This window comes from Helianthus annuus, chromosome 10, assembly GCF_002127325.2.
Source record: "Helianthus annuus cultivar XRQ/B chromosome 10, HanXRQr2.0-SUNRISE, whole genome shotgun sequence".
In the NCBI taxonomy this organism is placed as follows: domain Eukaryota; kingdom Viridiplantae; phylum Streptophyta; class Magnoliopsida; order Asterales; family Asteraceae; genus Helianthus; species Helianthus annuus.
Window position 1 is genome coordinate 179974349 of NC_035442.2, and position 18217 is coordinate 179992565.

The 18217-nt window shown below is 35.7% G+C and overlaps 2 protein-coding genes and 1 long non-coding RNA gene across 4 annotated transcripts; 1 reads left to right on the forward strand and 2 right to left on the reverse strand.

Annotated features, from left to right (window-relative positions):
* Window positions 1-163: 163 nt before the first annotated feature.
* LOC110886945 lies at window positions 164-3402 on the reverse strand. Its single transcript, XR_002563066.2, has 2 exons — window positions 2831-3402; window positions 164-362 (listed from the first exon to the last, which is right to left on the reverse strand). It is a non-coding gene; the product is annotated as an uncharacterized LOC110886945 (long non-coding RNA).
* A 704-nt stretch (window positions 3403-4106) lies between these two features.
* On the forward strand, window positions 4107-11636 carry LOC110886946 (probable protein arginine N-methyltransferase 1). 2 transcript variants are annotated; one of them, XM_022134833.2, is made up of 9 exons: window positions 4107-4321; window positions 6168-6178; window positions 7410-7565; window positions 7652-7715; window positions 8375-8517; window positions 8992-9079; window positions 9267-9382; window positions 10159-10309; window positions 11309-11636. In XM_022134833.2, exons 1-9 carry the CDS (start codon window positions 4222-4224, stop codon window positions 11512-11514), a joined length of 1035 nt encoding a protein of 344 aa, XP_021990525.1. In that variant the 5' UTR covers window positions 4107-4221; the 3' UTR covers window positions 11515-11636. The 2 variants fall into 2 exon arrangements, with proteins under 2 accessions (XP_021990525.1, XP_035834761.1); XM_035978868.1 differs by lacking the exon at window positions 6168-6178 and having other exon boundaries at window positions 11309-11634.
* A 544-nt stretch (window positions 11637-12180) lies between these two features.
* On the reverse strand, window positions 12181-18217 carry LOC110886947. Its single transcript, XM_022134834.2, has 6 exons — window positions 17962-18217; window positions 17045-17155; window positions 15964-16032; window positions 15635-15766; window positions 14820-15020; window positions 12181-12568 (listed from the first exon to the last, which is right to left on the reverse strand). The coding sequence occupies exons 1-6, from the start codon at window positions 18172-18174 to the stop codon at window positions 12374-12376; spliced, it is 921 nt and encodes a 306-aa protein (XP_021990526.1). The 5' UTR covers window positions 18175-18217; the 3' UTR covers window positions 12181-12373.

Here is an 18217-nt window from a genome sequence, read left to right on the forward strand (position 1 = left end):
TAGGGTAGACGGTGAAAACCCAAAATCAATCGGATGGATTCGTACCTGAGACCTATGTTAGAGGGGACCTGACGGCTATCACTTTGTCTATTTGTCGCCCCTTTAAGGTTGATCTTTATGCCAATTTATATTTTCTAGCTAACTATTGTGACAAACACCTCGATATTAATGAAAACTCATACTAGTACTTCTTGCTCTGATTGCTTTTTACCAAATATTTTTCAAATGAAAGCTCTAGCCATCGTCGTCGACGTTGCCTCCGCCATCACCATCCTTGCCATCACATCCACCGCTACTCTGTCGTCGCCTACGCCACCACTGCCTTTGTGAATACCATCGCTGCGACTGCCATTTTGCCAAATCTGTTAACACATTGATTATTAAAAAAACCTCCATTAAAAAAATACTAGATACGTAGTTGTGTTTAGTTTTGTTCTTGACATTTTGGTAACATTGAGTAGTTTTTTTTAGGGCTGTAAACGAACCGAACGTTCAGCGAACAGTTCGTGAACCGTTCGGCGGGGAGTTCGTTTATGTTCGTTCGTTTAATAAACGAACGAACATGAACAAGAAATTTCGTTCGATTAGTTAAGTGAACGAACATGAACAGAGGTCTCGTTCGTTCGATTGTGTTCGTGAACGTTCGGAAAGGTGTTCGTGAACGTGTTCGTAAACGTGTTCGTGAACATTTGTTGATTTGCGTTCGTTTATGTTCGTATATTTGTGTTTTAATTGAAGATCTTTGTACTTTCTTATATTTTATTTGTACTTTTTATATTATTAAACTTTTATTTATTATATTACCCTAACAATGAAACTAGGAAACTCATTTTCACCTTGTTTATGCATCATTTCCGTTTCAATTCTCATTATTTACATCGGCAAATACGATCGACCTCCGTTCCACAATAAGGGATTCAAGTTCGAGTGCTACTCTCTGGGCCATCTATCTTTATCCTTCGTCGTGTTCGCCAAATTTATTTGTGTTCGTGAACAGTTCACGAACACGCTCATTTCCTTAATGAACGAACACGAACATAAAATCTCGTTCGATAAGTGTTCATGAACCGTTCGTGAACATATTTATTTCCTTAACGAACGAACACGAACAAGGCCTTGTTCGTGTTCGTTCGGTTCGTTTACAGCCCTAGTTTTTTTGTATCCTAAGCTACAAGTGCCGAGACCGTGACTGACCGAACCAATTTTGATCAAATATTTGTACCGGTTTGTCAGAATCAGTACTGGTATTCGTTTTTTGTTTTTGATTGATGTAAAAGACGTGTTGATATCATCTTGGGCATATTACGATTTTATTTTTTGGGTTTTCGCTTTCGATTGCTATAACGAGTGTTGCTACCGTAATAAATTGAACTGAACCTGAGTGATTTTTGTTGCATAACACAAAGGAATCTCACTTGTCACCATTAAAAATGATCATCACAACTTTCAAATAATAAAAACCGGTATTTATCATTATATACTCAAAAGATAATTGGTGGACAAACAAAAAATATTCTAATGTGAAACAGAAATAACGTTTTCCAAATAAAATTTACTTGTGAAATCTTAAAATTTACTCCTGAAATCTGATTATTATTGTTTTATAATTCTTAATTTTCATTACTAACTATGTAACACACTTATTTCTAACCTAGTTAATTGTTACATTCATATAACATTACTTATTCATTCGATACTACTAGATGTATTAACAAGTGCAATACTATACTTACCCCAAAAGATAGATTTTACTAAGACTATGTGTACTGGTGAGATATGTGGTTTGTTTTTTTTACACGTGTCGTGCACATCATCTTAATCAAATCACTCGGTAAAAAGGTGTATAGATGGTTTAGTTTTTTTACGTGTCATTCACGTCATCTCAGTCAAACCACTTACTTTTTTTTATATATTGGTGAACACGTAGTACCACTTTATTTAGATTAAAACAATTGGGGAGGGGGGGGGGATATAATTCACTAGCTTAATAGCTAGTTTCCTTGATTTGTACACAAAGCATCTCGTACCCAATTTTTGTAATTCACATACAATGTGGATGGTGTGCCACTATGAATGATCTAAACGTATCATCTATATTGTCACTTCAATTATTTCATTTAACATATAAATGTAGTATAAGTCAACCAAATAAATATTGATTAATTAGTAAAAAGAGGTTGACATAAGATTAAATACAAAGTATCTTATCGTACAAAACAAAACGTACGAATGAAGTAAAAAGTAAAAAAAAAAAACGCAGTGTATTTTCATAATTATTGTATTCATAGGGTAATTATCAAAATTACTCTACAAATAATCTTATAGGGTAATTTTGTAAAATGATCTTATAAAGTAATTTTGATCTGGTAGCCTAATTTTGTAGAGTATCATAATTATTCTACAAATGATCTTGTAGGATAATTTTGGTCTTGTAGGGTAACATAATTACTCTACAAATAATCTTATAGGGTAATTTTGATAATTACCCTACCAGTAAAATAATTACGAAAATATTATCGCGTTTTTTTTTTTTTTTTTTTACTTTCTCACCTTATTTATACAAATGTATAAAAACGTCAAATAAACTAGAAATCATAGAATAACTAAAAATTGAAGAAAGTAATTAATAATGTTGTTGTTGTTAGAGTAAATTACAAGTTTTGTCCTTTATGTTTGTCCCAAATTTCAGGCGCCCCCACCGGAACCCTAACCCCAACTTTGCAAACAACCCAAATCAACAACCACAACCGTTAAACTCACCACCCCCATCCACCATCACAGAAACTAAAATAAAGGAGGATTGTGCTCGGATTCAAAACTAAGATCTTACCATTTCTGAGTATCCGAGTATCGATGAGGAAGGTGGACTCCGGCGAAATTCGAACTCCGGCTAACACGCAGAGAATTCCGGCGAATCATGTATTTTCTGGTTAGTTCCAAACATAACACGCAGAGAATTCTGGTGAAGCAGTCTCCGGCCACCACCACTTGCAATCGCCCAACTCCACCTCTACTGGACCACCGCCTGCCGCACCCACCCCTTCACCCACCGCCTGCCGCACCCACCCCTTCACCCACCGCCTGCCGCACCCACCCCTTCACACACCGCCGCTTCTAACCCACCACAATCAACCGCTTCTAACCTACCACAATCAACCACCCACCCCTTCACCCACCACAATCAACCACTCCACCTCAACTGACTTGCTGCAATTTGATCTTGTTTGGGTAATTAGTTAGGGCTTAGAACAGATCAGGGTTTAGAACAGATTAGGGTTTGATTTTTTGTCTCTTATAAAGATTACATTACATGGGTATAATTCTAGAGAGATGGCAGAGAACATTTTGTAAAGAGAGATAGGATAGGAGAGAGGGAGTTAGAGAGAGAAAGAGAGTGAATGAACAAATTTTATTTTGTATCTTTATTTTTATATTTTTACATAATTGCACCCTTGTTATAAATTATTTACAAAATAACCCCTAAGGAGACAAAATGACAAAAGTGCCCTCATGTGCAAGGCACATGACCAACTTTAACAAAAAAATCTAACTGGGTTTGGCCTAAAGGACATAACGTGCAGGATTTTGAAACGTTAAGGACAAAACTCGTCAATTTTAAAGGTAAAGGACAGCGCCTGAAATTTGGAACAAACATAAAGGACAAAACTTGTAATTTACTCTTGTTGTTATTATTATTATTACTATTATTATTATTATTATTATTATTATTATTATTATTATTATTATTATTTTAATAATGCGCTAAGATAATAATTGAGTGTACCTATCCACACACTCATCTCACTATCTACACACTCAAAAAAGTGATTTTTGTCTTTACATGCACACCTTGCAGTGTCGGTCTGGTTGACAGGACCAAAACGCGGCCAAAGCTCGGCGTTTTGGTCCGGACAACAGACCCGTCAGACACCCGTCAGTCTTTGTCTGGTTAATCGGACCAAAACACCCCGTTTTGGCCACAATTCGACACTGCAGGGTGTGCATGTAAAGACAAAAATCACTTTTTAGGTGTGTAGATAGGCAAAATTGGTGTGTGGATAGTTTGGCCCTAATAATAATAATTCTAATAATAATAATTGAGGGGTCTCGTAAACCCTATTCAATTCACTCCGATAATCTATCTAAATCTAAACCCTAAAAACCAAAAAGCTCTGCTAGCAATACATACACTCACAATACAGACGCACAAACTTATCAACGATGAATAGTGAAGCAATCCATGAGGACTCCTCCATGCGTGAGCCTGTAGACGATGATAAAACCAGCGCCGATTATTACTTCGATTCCTACTCTCACTTCGGTAATCTACTCCTTCCATTTCTATGTTTCTCTCACATCATTTCAATACTATACCGATTGCGTTTGTATAGATTTCAACATTAATTTGTTATTGTTAATATTGATGTGAAAACTTACAGTAAATAAATACCGTTGAATTATGTTTGTAAATATATATATATATATATATATTTCCTGAAGTTGAAGATGTAGTTAAATTTTTTTTTTTGTGTTTCCTGTTAGGCCTGTAAACGAATTGAATGTTCATGAACTGTTGGCGAACTTGTTCAGCTGGAAGTTCGTTTGTTTAATAAACGAATGAAGATGAACACAATTTTTTTTGTTCGTTTAATTAAATGAACGAACATGAACACGAACACGCATTTTGTTTGTTCGTTTATGTTCGTTTATTTACATTTTTTATGTCGGTTAGTTTATGTTTGTTTCATAGTTATTAAAGGTGCTAGGCGCACTCAGGGCACAGAGGCCTCGCCTGTAGCCTAGGGCGCAAAGCGCGAAAAAGTGAGGGCCTAATGAAAAATATTTAAGAATATGTTATGTATTAGAAAAAGAATACTATTCTTCAAATAAAATAAACAAAATCTATTATATAACACTTTATATCATCCATTTAGTAATTAGTACCAAATGTTCTAAAATATCAGTGCCTTAGTGTAGAAAAGTAGTTTTACTTGGATAAAAGTAGAAATCTGGCTAGAATCTTGTCGGAATTTAGAGAATTTGGCTGGAAACTCTCCGGAATCTAGGAATCTCGCCGGAATGTGTGCCTGAACGATGACCTGGAGAATTAAAGCGCAATTTCCTCTACTTAAAGCGCAACTGCCTCGCCTCGCCTGAAAAATGGGCCTAGGCGCAAGAGGCGATGGCTTTTAACAGCTATTTTTGTTTCAATTTAAGTACATAAGTAGTTATATACTTATATTTATATGAATATTAAACATAAAAGAAACTTTCTAACGACTTATATAAATATAACTAATTGGCAATTGGGCTTTCTAGTAATAAAAATGGGTTTTCCAATGGACTTTATCGTAATTAATCACTAATTTTTATAAAATGTTACTGAATGTTCATTTATGTTTAGTAAATTACGTTCACTTGTGTTATTTATGTTTGTTTAATTATATTCATGTGTGTTGCATAGCTATTAAAGGCGCTAGGCGCACTCAAGGCGCATAGGCCTCGCCTGGGGCCTAGGCGCAAAACCCAAAAAAAGCAAGGGCCTGAGAAAAATAAAGCGCATAATGAAAAAAATTAAAATATATTATGTATTAGAAAAAGAATACTATTCTTTAAATAAAATAAACAAAATCTATTATATAACACTTTATATCATTTATTTAGTACCAAAAGTTCTAAAATAGTGTATTAATGTAGAAAAGTAGTTTTCCTAAGTACGGATCTGGCTAGAATCTTGCCGGAATTTAGAAAATTTGGCCGGAAACTCTCCGGAATCTAGGAATCACGTCAGAATGTGCACCTGAACCATCACCTTGAGAATTAAAGCGCAATTTCCTCGACTTAAGGCGCAACTGCCTCGCCTCGCCTGAAAAATGGGCCTAGGCGCAAGAGGCGATGGCTTTTAACAACTATGTTGTGTTGTTTATTGTTTGTTAAATTATGTTCGTTTAAGTTTGTTCATGTTCATTTATGCTCGTGAACTTTTTGTTTAGGTTTTAAACGAACGAACATAAACGAACATGAACAAAAATATGTGTTCGATTATATGTTCGTGTTCGTGTTCGGTTAAAGTTAAATGAACGAACACGAACATGCCTCTGGTCGTGTTCGTTCGGTTCATTTACAGGCCTATTTCCTGTTTTTTGACTCAGTCTTTGTTGTTGCAGGTATTCATGAAGTAAGTTGATAGTATCCTGATGCAAAGTAACATGACATTTAGCTACCCTAGAACTGGTTTTTTATTTCTTTTTTGTTCATATTTATTTTTGAGTTTATACTGAAATGAGATTATGAGAATCTGATTTGCAAAATGCAAGTACAGAGGAGTGGAATTAAATCAATCTTTTGAGGCTCAAAAATAGCTATTGATGTGAAGTGGTTATTATTATTTTTTGTTAATCTGGACACAAGCTTTAGCTACCCTTTAAGATAATATATTAATATATTTTGATGCTTGTTGTCTTTGGAATTGTGCCTACTAATGAGTAGGATCTATACTACATTATATAACATCTAGGCCTCTCATTTTAGGAGTTATTAAATCAAACGATTTAGATTACCTTAAATGTTATTAAACGGGAGGTGTAAACGAGCCTAGCCCGAGCTCTTGTGAGCTTCTTGAGCTCGGTTTGTGATTTTTAAGTTCGAGCTTAATTCGTTTGTTATTTTTATATCTATATACATATATGATTTTTAATATATATATTTAGATTATATTTTTTATAATTCAACATGATATATATTATTTAGAGTAAATTATGATTTTGGCCCACTGTGGTTATATCACTTTTATCCTTTTAGCCGAAAAAGAATTTTTTAACATCCGAGTCCCCAACGTCTTTTTCTCTAACCTTTTTGGCCCCTAACGTCTTTTTTCTAACCCTTTTGGCCCCTAACATTTAATGGACGGGGTTAGTGTTAGGGGCCAAAAGGGTTAGAAAAAAAGACGTTGGGGGCTCAGATGTTAAAAAAATTCTTTTTTGGGCTAAAAGGGTAAAAGTGATATAACCACAGGGGTCAAAATCATAATTTACTCTATTATTTAATATCTTTTACAATAGCTTTGTATGTTATAATAATTATTACTTGAACATGTATACGTGTGTGTGTGTATTATATAATAGGCTCGTTTAGTCTCGCCAGCCTAGTCGAGCTTGATAAGCGTAGCTTTTAGCGAGTCGGTCTTGAGTATCTCACAAGCAGCTCGGCTCGTTTACACCCATATCTTAACGAAATTAAATAATAATTTCAACCAAAGTAATTTGTTATTCAATTATTTGAAATTACTTATTAAAAACTCGTTAGGCTAAAAGTTGTAAATGAACACGAAATATAAAATAACTTAATTTCGTATAGCACGGCTATGTTTATCTCTTATTATAATGCCCAACGGTCATATGAATTTGCAGGAAATGCTGAAGGATGTCGTGAGAACTAAGACTTACCAAAACGTTATCTACAGAAACACGTTCTTATTCAAGGACAAGATTGTTCTTGATGTTGGTGCAGGGACAGGGATTCTATCTCTCTTTTGCGCGAAAGCTGGGGCAAAACATGTTTATGCTGTACGTATGCCTGTCTTAATAAGCCGTTTATTTTCTTCTTCTTAAAAGCATAAATATCGTTGAATAAGCGACTTTCATGTTGGCAGGTTGAGTGTTCACAGATGGCTGACATGGCAAAAGAGATTGTCGAAGCAAATGGTTATTCTAATGGTAATGACTGTTGTGAATTTATGTTTTTACATCGTTTAGCACATATGATGTTTTAGTAGTTGATAGTTCATCCTCATTTTGCTAAAGAGTTAATTACTGTTTTCGTCCCTGTGGTTTGTCAAAAATCACTATTTCAGTCCATTAGTTTAAAAATTGCGATTTCAGTCCTCGTGGTTTCACTTTCGTAACTATTTCAGTCCACCTCGTAGCCATTTCAGTCCCTGTACTTAACAGAATAATGGATTGAAATGGTTACGAAAGTGAAACCACAGGGACTGAAATGGTTACGAAAGTGAAACCACAGGGACTGAAATGGTTACGAAAGTGAAACCACAGGGACTGAAATCACAACTGTTTTCGTCCCTGTGGTTTGTCAAAAATCACTATTTCAGTCCATTAGTTTAAAAATTGCGATTTCAGTCCTCGTGGTTTCACTTTCGTAACTATTTCAGTCCACCTCGTAATCATTTCAGTCCTTGTACTTACAGAATAAATGGATCGAAATGGTTACGAAAGTGAAACCACAGGGACTGAAATGGTTACGAAAGTGAAACCACAGGGACTGAAATCACAATTTTTAAACTAATTGACTGAAATAGTGATTTTTGACAAACCACAGGGACGAAAACAGTAATTAACTCTTTTGCTAAATGTTGCAGTTATAACCGTTTTGAAAGGAAAGATTGAAGAGCTTGACCTACCGGTTCCTCAAGTGGATATTATTATTTCAGAATGGATGGGTTATTTCTTGTTATATGAAAACATGTTGAATACTGTTTTATATGCTCGCGATAAGTGGTTGGTAAGTTTAAACTCACATTTGAACCATAGTTGTTAATTGCGACCATAGCGGTCGCTATAGCGCGATTTATAGCGACGCGACTTACTGTCGCTATTTGGTTAGCGATGACTATCGAATTTAGCGACAGTTATTATTATTTTTTAATTTTTTTTTTAATTTTTTTTAATGTTATTAAGGGTTATAGCTATAAAATAGCTAGATTTATAGTTTTTTGTTAAATATACATGTAAAATAGCATATATACAAGGGTCTTCTGATGTAATATACATATAAAAATTTTCAAAAATCTTTTTCTAGTGTAATCGCTATTTATAAAATAGCCGTCGCTATTTGTCGCTATTCGCTACGTAGCCTAGCCATGCCTTGTCGCTATTTGTCGCTATTCGCTATCGACAACTATGATTTGAACTTGAATTGTAGAACTGAAACTTATTTACCGCTTAATTCTAAACTAGTGTTTGGTTCGTTATACAGGTTAATAACGGAATTGTGCTACCTGATAACGCTTCTCTCTATCTGACAGCAATTGAGGATGCCGAGTACAAAGAAGACAAGATTGAATGTAAGTGACGTAAATAAGTTAGAAAATAAATAGTTGTATATATCTGTGTGATTTTATTAAACCGGTAAATTAACAGTATGTTTCACTGATCAAACAAGTAGGAAGACAATGCCGTGACTGTTAATCATTAGCACATATTGTTCTCATCATGTTTACGGTACCCGTTGAGATTTTGGTGAATTTGCAGTTTGGAACAATGTGTATGGTTTTGACATGAGCTGCATTAGGAAGCAGTCAATCATGGAACCTCTTGTTGACACAGTTGACCAGAATCAGATTGTCACGAACTGCCAATTACTTAAGGTAGGCTTGGTGGGCCTGTTTCATATATGTATATATTTCATGATAATTGGTCAAAGAGTTAATTACTGTTTTCGTCCCTGTGGTTTGTCAAAAATCACTATTTCAGTTCATTAGTTTAAAAATTGCGATTTCAGTCCCTGTGGTTTCACTTCCGTAACCATTTCAGTCCACCTCGTAACCATTTCAGCCCTTGTACTTAACAGAATAATGGATTGAAATGGTTACAAAAGTGAAACCACATGGACTGAAATGGTTACGAAAGTGAAACCACAGGGACTGAAATCGTAATTTTTAAACTAATGGACTGAAATAGTGATTTTTGACAAACCACAGGGACAAAAACAGTAATTAACTCTTGGTCAAAACTGTATAAAAAACTGCTCATATTATCTTTGAAAAAGTAATCACTCGTCGTTTTGGTCATGTTTAGTATACTAGTTGGTGTTTCGATTTCTTCATGAAAGTGTAATTACTTGAAAAGATTCATTTCGTTATTACGTTTTTTAAAGCAGATGAGTGTTTAGGAGAAAAAAAAAGTGGCTTATCTTAAACCTGTTATTTTTAGTGGATTCAAATTTACAAATTTACCCTTAAGGTGAAGTTATCTGTTTTCAATTTTTCTTAAATAAGCAGTTCCAAACATCCTTCTGATTTACCATTTTGCCACTGAAAAGAATGGACAAAATAATTTGGTGCTGGTCCAACCTGTTTGACCTGTTACCCGACCCGCTAGATTTTCCATTTTGCCACTGACATTTTTCAACCTGTTTTTACAGACCATGGACATCTCAAAGATGACATCAGGGGATGCTTCTTTCACAGCACCTTTTAAACTTGTGGCTGAACGTGACGATTATGTTCATGCTTTAGTCGCATATTTTGATGTAGCGTTTACTGTGTGTCACAAACTCACAGGGTTTTCTACAGGTTAGTCAGTCCTTTTTATTTTTGAATAAATATTACAACTACATATCTTCTAGAATATCATGAAACTTCGGGGTGAGCAAAAGGAAAAACCCGACCGACCTGACCCGAGAACCGATCAAACATAACATACAGAACCGATTCACTACCCTAAATATAGGGTCGGTTCCGGTCCATAGGTCCGACCCTATTTTATATGAAAAATTGGAACCGATCTAAATACCTAGGTACTTGGGTTCGGGTCGGGTTGGGTATATTTTCGGTTCGGTTCTCGGTTATTTTCGGTCCGGACCTAAACTTGCTCACCCCTAATGAAACTTCTAATATTTTGCCAATGGTAACATAATATGGTCATTTTTGTTTTATTTTAGAAAGAGTAAAATGCCATTTTCATCTCTAAGGCTTGGCCAGTTTTGCGACTTTCGTCCAAAGGTTTGTTTTTCCGCATCTGGATTCAAAAGGTTTGAAATCTTGCCATTTTCATCCAGCTCGTTAACTCCATCCATTTTTCTCCGTTAAGTCAGGGTATTTCCGTCTTTTTTTGTTAACTTAAAGGGCATTTCGGTCTTTTTCACTTTATGTACAAACGTTTAGCATAATGTACAAGTATTCAAAAGACCCGATTGCTCTTTAAGTTAACAAAAAAGACGAAAATACCCCTGACTTAACGAAGAAAAAATGGATGGAGCTAACTAGATGGATGAAAATGGCAAGATTTCAAACCTTTTGGATCCAGATGCGAAAAAACAAGCCTTTGGACGAAAGTCGCAAAACTGGACAAACCTTAGGGACAAAAATGGCCCTTTACTCATTTAGAAATAGTATTTGGTTTCGAAATGAAAAACCCTAGAAAAATACTGAATTGTAAAGGAATCTACAGAAGTGATAAAAATGATTTTTTTTGGTGGCATGAAGAAATATTACAACATTTTGACCAAACAGGGTTCGGGTCAACCCATTTTGTGTAATCTGGTGATAAGTTGTGATATTGTTGCAATACAGGACCAAGATCAAGAAACACACACTGGAAACAAACTGTTTTATATCTTGAAGAGGTGTTGACTATATGTGAAGGCGAATCGATTACTGGGAGCATGACTGTGGCACAAAATAAGAAGAATCCACGAGACGTGGATATCACACTCAAGTACTCGTTAAATGGTCAACGCTGTGTTATCTCAAGAACACAACAATACAAGATGCGCTAATACACATACACTGCCATTCGAATTCTTGTACTGTTGAATTTGTTGTTTTACAATTGTTCATGTATGAAATTGTTAACATGGATTGATTATTTTTATTTATCTCATTGCAATTGATTGTCATTTTTTTGTTAAATAATTTTTAGGGGTGTAAATGAGCCTAGCTCCAGCCCACTAAAGTTGAGCCTGGCTAAGATTCAAGAGTTTTTTACATATATGCCCTTACTAAAAGTCTTAATTACATATTTACCCTTAAAATCCGATGCAACATCGTCGCTAAACCTTGTCACTTGAACCGTTGTAATTCACCATTCTGTCAAATGCGAAAAACGTGTTGACAAAATCGAGAATGTGAATATGTGAAACGATGTCGTTCATTGTGTCGGCATGGATTTGGGAGTTGACTAACTATATGTCTAAAGTTCAAGCACATAATTTTTTTAATTTTATATATAATTAACCATATATATTTTAGTTTTTTTTTTTGGTCAAAATTTTATGCAAGTATATATTTATTTTATTAGATCAATTAATTATTGAATCTGGTATTTGAAGCTAGAGCTTGCTTATTAAAAAAGCTGATCTCAAGTAGTTCCCGAGCAACTCAACTCATTTACACGTCTGGCTAGTCTACATGTAGCAACTACGACAAGTAAATAGACCCCAAATGGCCAAATGTGTATGTATTGCTAATTTATATAAACCGCCCCTTGATAAGTACAGGTTAGTTAAACATGTTTCATATAACATTATAACTTACCATTTTCCCTTAAATTTACCAAATATTATACAGCTCAACTGCCAAAAAACAGCAAGGAAAACAAAAGTTTGTTTACAAAATTTTGTTGAAAAGAATCAAACCCTAGAGTTCAACTTTGGCAGATTTTGACTTCTTGTGTGTGTAGCTGGCCTTCTTTGCTTTCCACCATTTTTGCAACCTAAAAGCCATCTTGGTTGCATGTTTCTTTGTTGCTTCATGAACATCTTTTATCCCTTTTGTGATCTTTTCTTTCCAATCCATTTTCTTGCTTCTTTCTTTTTCCCTTAAGATCTTGCCCTGTTCATGTCACATTAACCAAAGTTTTCAATTATTATTAACTAGGGGTGCAAATGAGCTTAGCTGAGCCGAGCCTGAGCTTGACCAGGCTCGAGCTCGATTAACTTATGGGAGCTCCGCTCGATTTGAGCTTTGTTTTCAAAGCTCGAGCTCGGCTCGTTTGTATTTTCTCAAGCTCGAGCTCGGCTCGTTTATTATCAATTAATTAGTATATTAAATAAAAATAATATAGATAATAGACTTTTTAGGCTCGCGAGCTCGATAAGTGAAGCTCGGCCTTGGGCTCGTTTACTAAATAAGCTTATTTTAGGTTCGAGGTCGGCTTGTAGACAAGTTTAAATAAGCTCGGCTCGACTCGGCTCCTTTACACTAAAGCTCGATAAGGCTCGACGAGCCTAACGAGCTTCACATGCGAGGCTCGAGCTCGGGCTCAATAAACAAACAAGCTTTGTTTTGAGGCTCAAGCTCGGCTCGGGCTCGATAAGGCTCGGCTCGTTTCGAGCTTTTTCTCGAGCCGATCTCGAGTAGCTCGCGAGCCGCTCGGCTCGTTTGCACCCCTATTATTAACCACAAACCGCATGAAAAAGATTCAACTCAAATTTGGTATTATATTAATATCCCTAAACTTGTCTAGAATGCATGTACCTGTGAAAAAAAATTGACTATTAATGACTTTTTACCTCTTAAACTAGTCAAAATTTGATTAGCATTCACCATTTATGCACATAAAGTGGTACTATCGTTAGTTTAAGAACGAACAGGTCAAAATATATTAACTTTTTTTCATGGGTACGCGCGTTTTAGACAAGTTTATAGCCTTTAGTATTCCAAAAATAGCTCGAGGGACTTTTTTTGTGTATTAAGGACTTCTAATATACCGAAATTACCTTCATGAAGGTTTTTACGTGCAAAATAAGAAAGTAAATATACGGCAGCTATGTTTGTACTTAAACAGTTGACCACACAAGCATTTTGTCGCTCTTTTAAATTTATATAATTGATTAATGCATTAAATATGATTACAAACTAGATTATTACGATGAAGGATAATCAGGGCCGGCCCTGAGAATTCGTGTACCTTGTTCGAGCTCGAAAAAATATGCCCTTAGGCCTTAAAGAAATTAGGTATTGGGCTCACTAAAGGTCTAAACCTAATCTAAAGTATAAGAATAGTTTTGTAAGTGGGCCTATGTTGGTGTTTGTATGAGTGTACCCTATCAAAAAAAATATTTTACATATACATATCGGATTTTTTTCATAAAAAAATATGCCCCTCAAAATGTCGGGCCCTGGCCGGTGGTCCTCCCCGCCCACCCCCAGGGCCGGCCATGAGGATAATGTATGTGGAGATCACGTATGTAATTAACTATTTCACTACAATGTATCTGGTTTCATTAACACCAATTCTAGTAAAAGAAACAAAGGATGGAGAAAGTGCTTTTAAACTTTCTTAAAAAAGAACAAGAGTAAATTACGATTTTGACCCCTGTGGTTATATCACTTTTACCATTTTAGTCCGAAAAAGAATTTTTTAACATCTGAGCCCCCAACGTCTTTTGTTCTAACCCTTTTGGCCCCTAACACTAACCTCATCCATTAAATGTTAGGGGCCAAAGGGTTAGAAAAAAAGACGTTGGGGGCTCAGATGTTAAAAACTTCTTTTTGGGGCTAAAAGGGTAAAAATGATATAACCACAGGAGCCAAAATCGTAATTTACTCAAAGAACAATTTAAATGTATTTTGTCTTTTAAAAAAACTAAAAAGAGGTTTTCTTTTCCTCATCCAAGGTGTTTTCATTATAAATGAAACCAAATACGTATATACTTGGAAAGCCTATAAATATATGAATTTTTCAATACATGGGTGACCTTAATAATAATCTATTTTTTCTTATTTTCCTGAGAAACTAAGTAAGAGTTTGTGTAGACCTTTTTGACCCCATCTGCCTTTTACCCATAGTTATTAAAGGCGCGAGGCGCACTCAGGGCAATTTGTTGGGCCCGGGGCTTTAATTTGCGCCTAGGCGCGCCTGGGCGCTCGCTTTAATAACTATGACATGAACCATAGTTATTAACGGCGTGAGGCGCACTCAGGGCGATTTGTTGGGCCAAGGCTTTATTTGAGCCTAGGCGCGCCCGGGTGCTCGTTTTAATAACTATGCTTTTACCCATTAAAGATTAAACATAACCCAAATCCACCGATTCTAAGAAAATTGGTTGAAATTACCACTTCAAGATTCCTAAATTCTTACCAAGTTCGAAGGGATTGATGGTTCATCTTCATCGTCATCATCTGCATCTTCATCATTAAAGCCTTTTCCACTCATGAGTTCTTCCCTTGAATACATTTTCATGCCAGGTGCTCCCGGCATACCCTCCATTGATTTCAACATCTTTTCCATTTCAGCCTCTTTTGCTGACTTTGCGACAAAGGGCTCACCTGGCTCCCGACCCTGAAATTGCACAATAATTAAGCAAATGGATGTGAAGCTTTTAGACGAATAAAAATATAAAATATTAAGGTCCAGGGTTAATTTGGTAATTTGTAGAAATCATAACCAGTGTTGTAAGAATTAGTAGACACTAGTCTGTCGGTGAGGTAAAGACTAGTGGTTAACCAGGGTTTATAGGGATTAATCGGAATGAGATTTTATGTGTCCTTTTTAGCTATGCAGTCAATAGCGTGCTATAGCGCTTAACGAACATACGAACCCATAGCGGTTCCTTATAGCGGTCCCGCTATTAGCGGTGCTAAATCCCGCTATTGGACCACTATTTTGAAATCCGTATATTGGTTGTAGCACTGCTTTTAGCGGTTTTTCTTATTTTAGCCCAAAAGTAAGGTAAAGCCCACATTAATCAACTATTTGCCACAAAAGTTGACGATAGTCATCTAGAGCTACAAGATTTCTTTATTTTTACGATCAAAAAAACGTTTACACATCTGATATATGGTCAAACATTTAAACCATAACTCTAGCCGAATGTTGTATCATGATGGGATTAGGAGCATAATGGTTCTCGTAGTATTATGGGGATTAGATCATGAGTGAAATAACGGATTTACCTTAGGGACCGGTGGTGGCTTAGTACTACATGCTTCAGTCAGATCTTTGCAGAGGAAATTAACCAATGAACTCATTGAAGGCTTCTTTTTGTAAATATACTCTGCAACATCTGTGTCATAGTATCCTATAACCTAAAAACACCCAATGTATTTAAAATTAATGTATGAAATAAGAGCATTACAAAAAAAGTGTTCAGATATAGATTACAATTATACAACTTTACTCCAATAAAGAATAACTAAATTTAAGAGCTTCAATCTAAGGCTCTAAGGTTCCTGATAAACAAAGAAAAGCAAAATAGAAATGTAAAAAGCAAACATATAGTTACCTCTTGACAAGCCCGTTCTATAGTTTTGCATTCGGAACCACATTGGCCTTCGGAATCTTGTTCAACAAGCTGCCATCAGTCCAAATTAAAAGATAAGATACCAGACACAGAATTAAACAATGTTACTTTATACCAATTTCCATTCTCTATTTTACGGTCTCAAAATTATCATCTACAGTTGCATCTTAATATAACCCCGTACCAGATATACGAGACGCGGAAAATGGAAATGTTCGATGTTGTAAAACAGTTTTAATAGCAAATCTAAGTCCACGTTCTCGATTCTATTTGTGTATATATCTGTAAACCAATGCTTGGAACATCCAATATTCTCGCTACGCTACCAATGGGACAAATTCAAAAGATATGATACCTATCCGACACATACCATTTTATTTCATTAAATCTTCCAAGTTTTGCAAGTCTTAAAGCTGTATTTGTACTATTCACATCATATAACCGGATCGCAAAAATGAAATTACTGATTGTAATAGGCTACCAAACTCATCCCCCCAATAGTGGCCTAGTGGTAAGAGACTTGCGTTTTCCAATGGAGACTCAAGTTCAATTCCTACTTGTGTCATATTGGGGTGGATATTGGGCAATGATGGTGACAAACCCACCGAGGGGGGTTCGATCCTGAGCCGCACCCCGGTTTTCATCCGGCTGTTACTTCAGCGAGGCTTATCGTGTGGAGGCAGTACGGTTTCCGGGGGAACGCCGTAACCAAGTCTGAGCAACCCAGCGCGGGCCCGGTTAAGACAACGTAGTCTGGGCAGATATTGGCTAGGGCCGCCGTTTAGGCGGTGTGACATTGGGTCACTCAAAAAGAAAGTCACCGTTCAAAAAAAAAATAGGCTACCAAAGTCTACCAAACTTTATAAGTAGACCTATATGCTTACTATCTCAATTCTCACATGGCAGACGGCAGATGGCAGTACATCTCAAACATCTAAATGGTAACAGCCTAACTGGTACTAAAAATTAACGATTTTCATATAAACTCTATCATTTGCCATTTATCCATACATTATGATTAGCAAGAAAGAATAACAAAAATCAAGTGAACAATAATCATTACCTCCAATCTATCGCCTTGCTCCACAATATCAATTTTCAAGATCCAATCAGCTTCTAGCTTCTTCAAATTGCATACATTCTCAGAAATCTCAATTACCTCATACTCCGATACCTAATACACAATCATCACAAAAAAAACAACTATTACATACACAAACACGAACAATATCAACATGCAATACGCTCAATCGCCGATAACTACAGTAAAAACCCTAACGAACTGATTATGTAACAATTAGGTCAATCATAATTCAAACTCCAATATCTGATACAAAATCTCCTAATAAAACAACAATTACACACACAAACACGAACTAAATCCACATGCAATACGGTCAATCGTCCATAAGTACAATAAAACCCTAACAAACTGATTATGTAACAATTAGGTCAATCATAATTCACACTCCAATATCTGATACAAACTCTCCTAATAAAACAATCAATTACATACACAAACACGAACAAAATCCACATGCAATACGCTCAATCGTCCATAACTACAATAAAAGCCCTAACAAACTGATTATGTAACAATTAGGTCAATCATAATTCAAACTCCAATATCTGATACAAAATCTCCTAATAAAACAACAATTACACACACAAACACGAACAAAATCCACATGCAATACGCTCAATCGTCCACAACTACAATAAAAGCCCTAACAAACTGATTATGTAACAATTAGGTCAATCATAATTCATACTCCAATATCTGATACAAAGTCTCCTAATTAAACAACAATTACACACACAAACACGAACAAAATCCACATGCAATACGCTCAATCGCACATAACTACAATAAAACCCTAACAAACTGCTTATCTAACAATTAGGTCAGTGAATAGTCATCAAACTAGCAACAATTTAGCAAAATTGAAACAAAAACCGGATACATAATGAATTAATAACCTTTTTCGGTGAAATATTAGCTTGTTTGTCACGAACTTGTTCGTATAATTGCTTCGCGAGCTTCTCGCATACTTGACATTTGATGAAAGGTATGTCATCTTTACGAGCAACTCCAGGTGATTTTGAAGAATAGGAGATCTGTATACATGATGAAGATAACAGTAGGCATATGATTAATAGATTGAATATTGCTGTTTGATTGATTTTCGCCATTACAGTGTGTTTGTTGTGCTAGTATCAACAACGAACAAACAGT

What these genes read in the sequence shown, in the direction of transcription:
- LOC110886947 (XM_022134834.2), bottom strand. Translation starts at nt 18,174, where the DNA reads ATGGCGAAAATCAATCAAACAGCAATATTCAATCTATTAATCATATGC. An exon ending in AGCAAGGCGATAGATTGGAG is followed by an intron (nt 16,033 to 17,044) that starts GTAATGATTATT and finishes GACTGATGGCAG; the next exon opens with CTTGTTGAACAAGATTCCGA. An exon ending in TAGAACGGGCTTGTCAAGAG is followed by an intron (nt 15,767 to 15,963) that starts GTAACTATATGT and finishes GGGTGTTTTTAG; the next exon opens with GTTATAGGATACTATGACAC.
- LOC110886946 (XM_022134833.2), top strand. Translation starts at nt 4,222, where the DNA reads ATGAATAGTGAAGCAATCCATGAGGACTCCTCCATGCGTGAGCCTGTA. An exon ending in AGCAAATGGTTATTCTAATG is followed by an intron (nt 7,716 to 8,374) that starts GTAATGACTGTT and finishes TAAATGTTGCAG; the next exon opens with TTATAACCGTTTTGAAAGGA. An exon ending in CAAAGAAGACAAGATTGAAT is followed by an intron (nt 9,080 to 9,266) that starts GTAAGTGACGTA and finishes GTGAATTTGCAG; the next exon opens with TTTGGAACAATGTGTATGGT.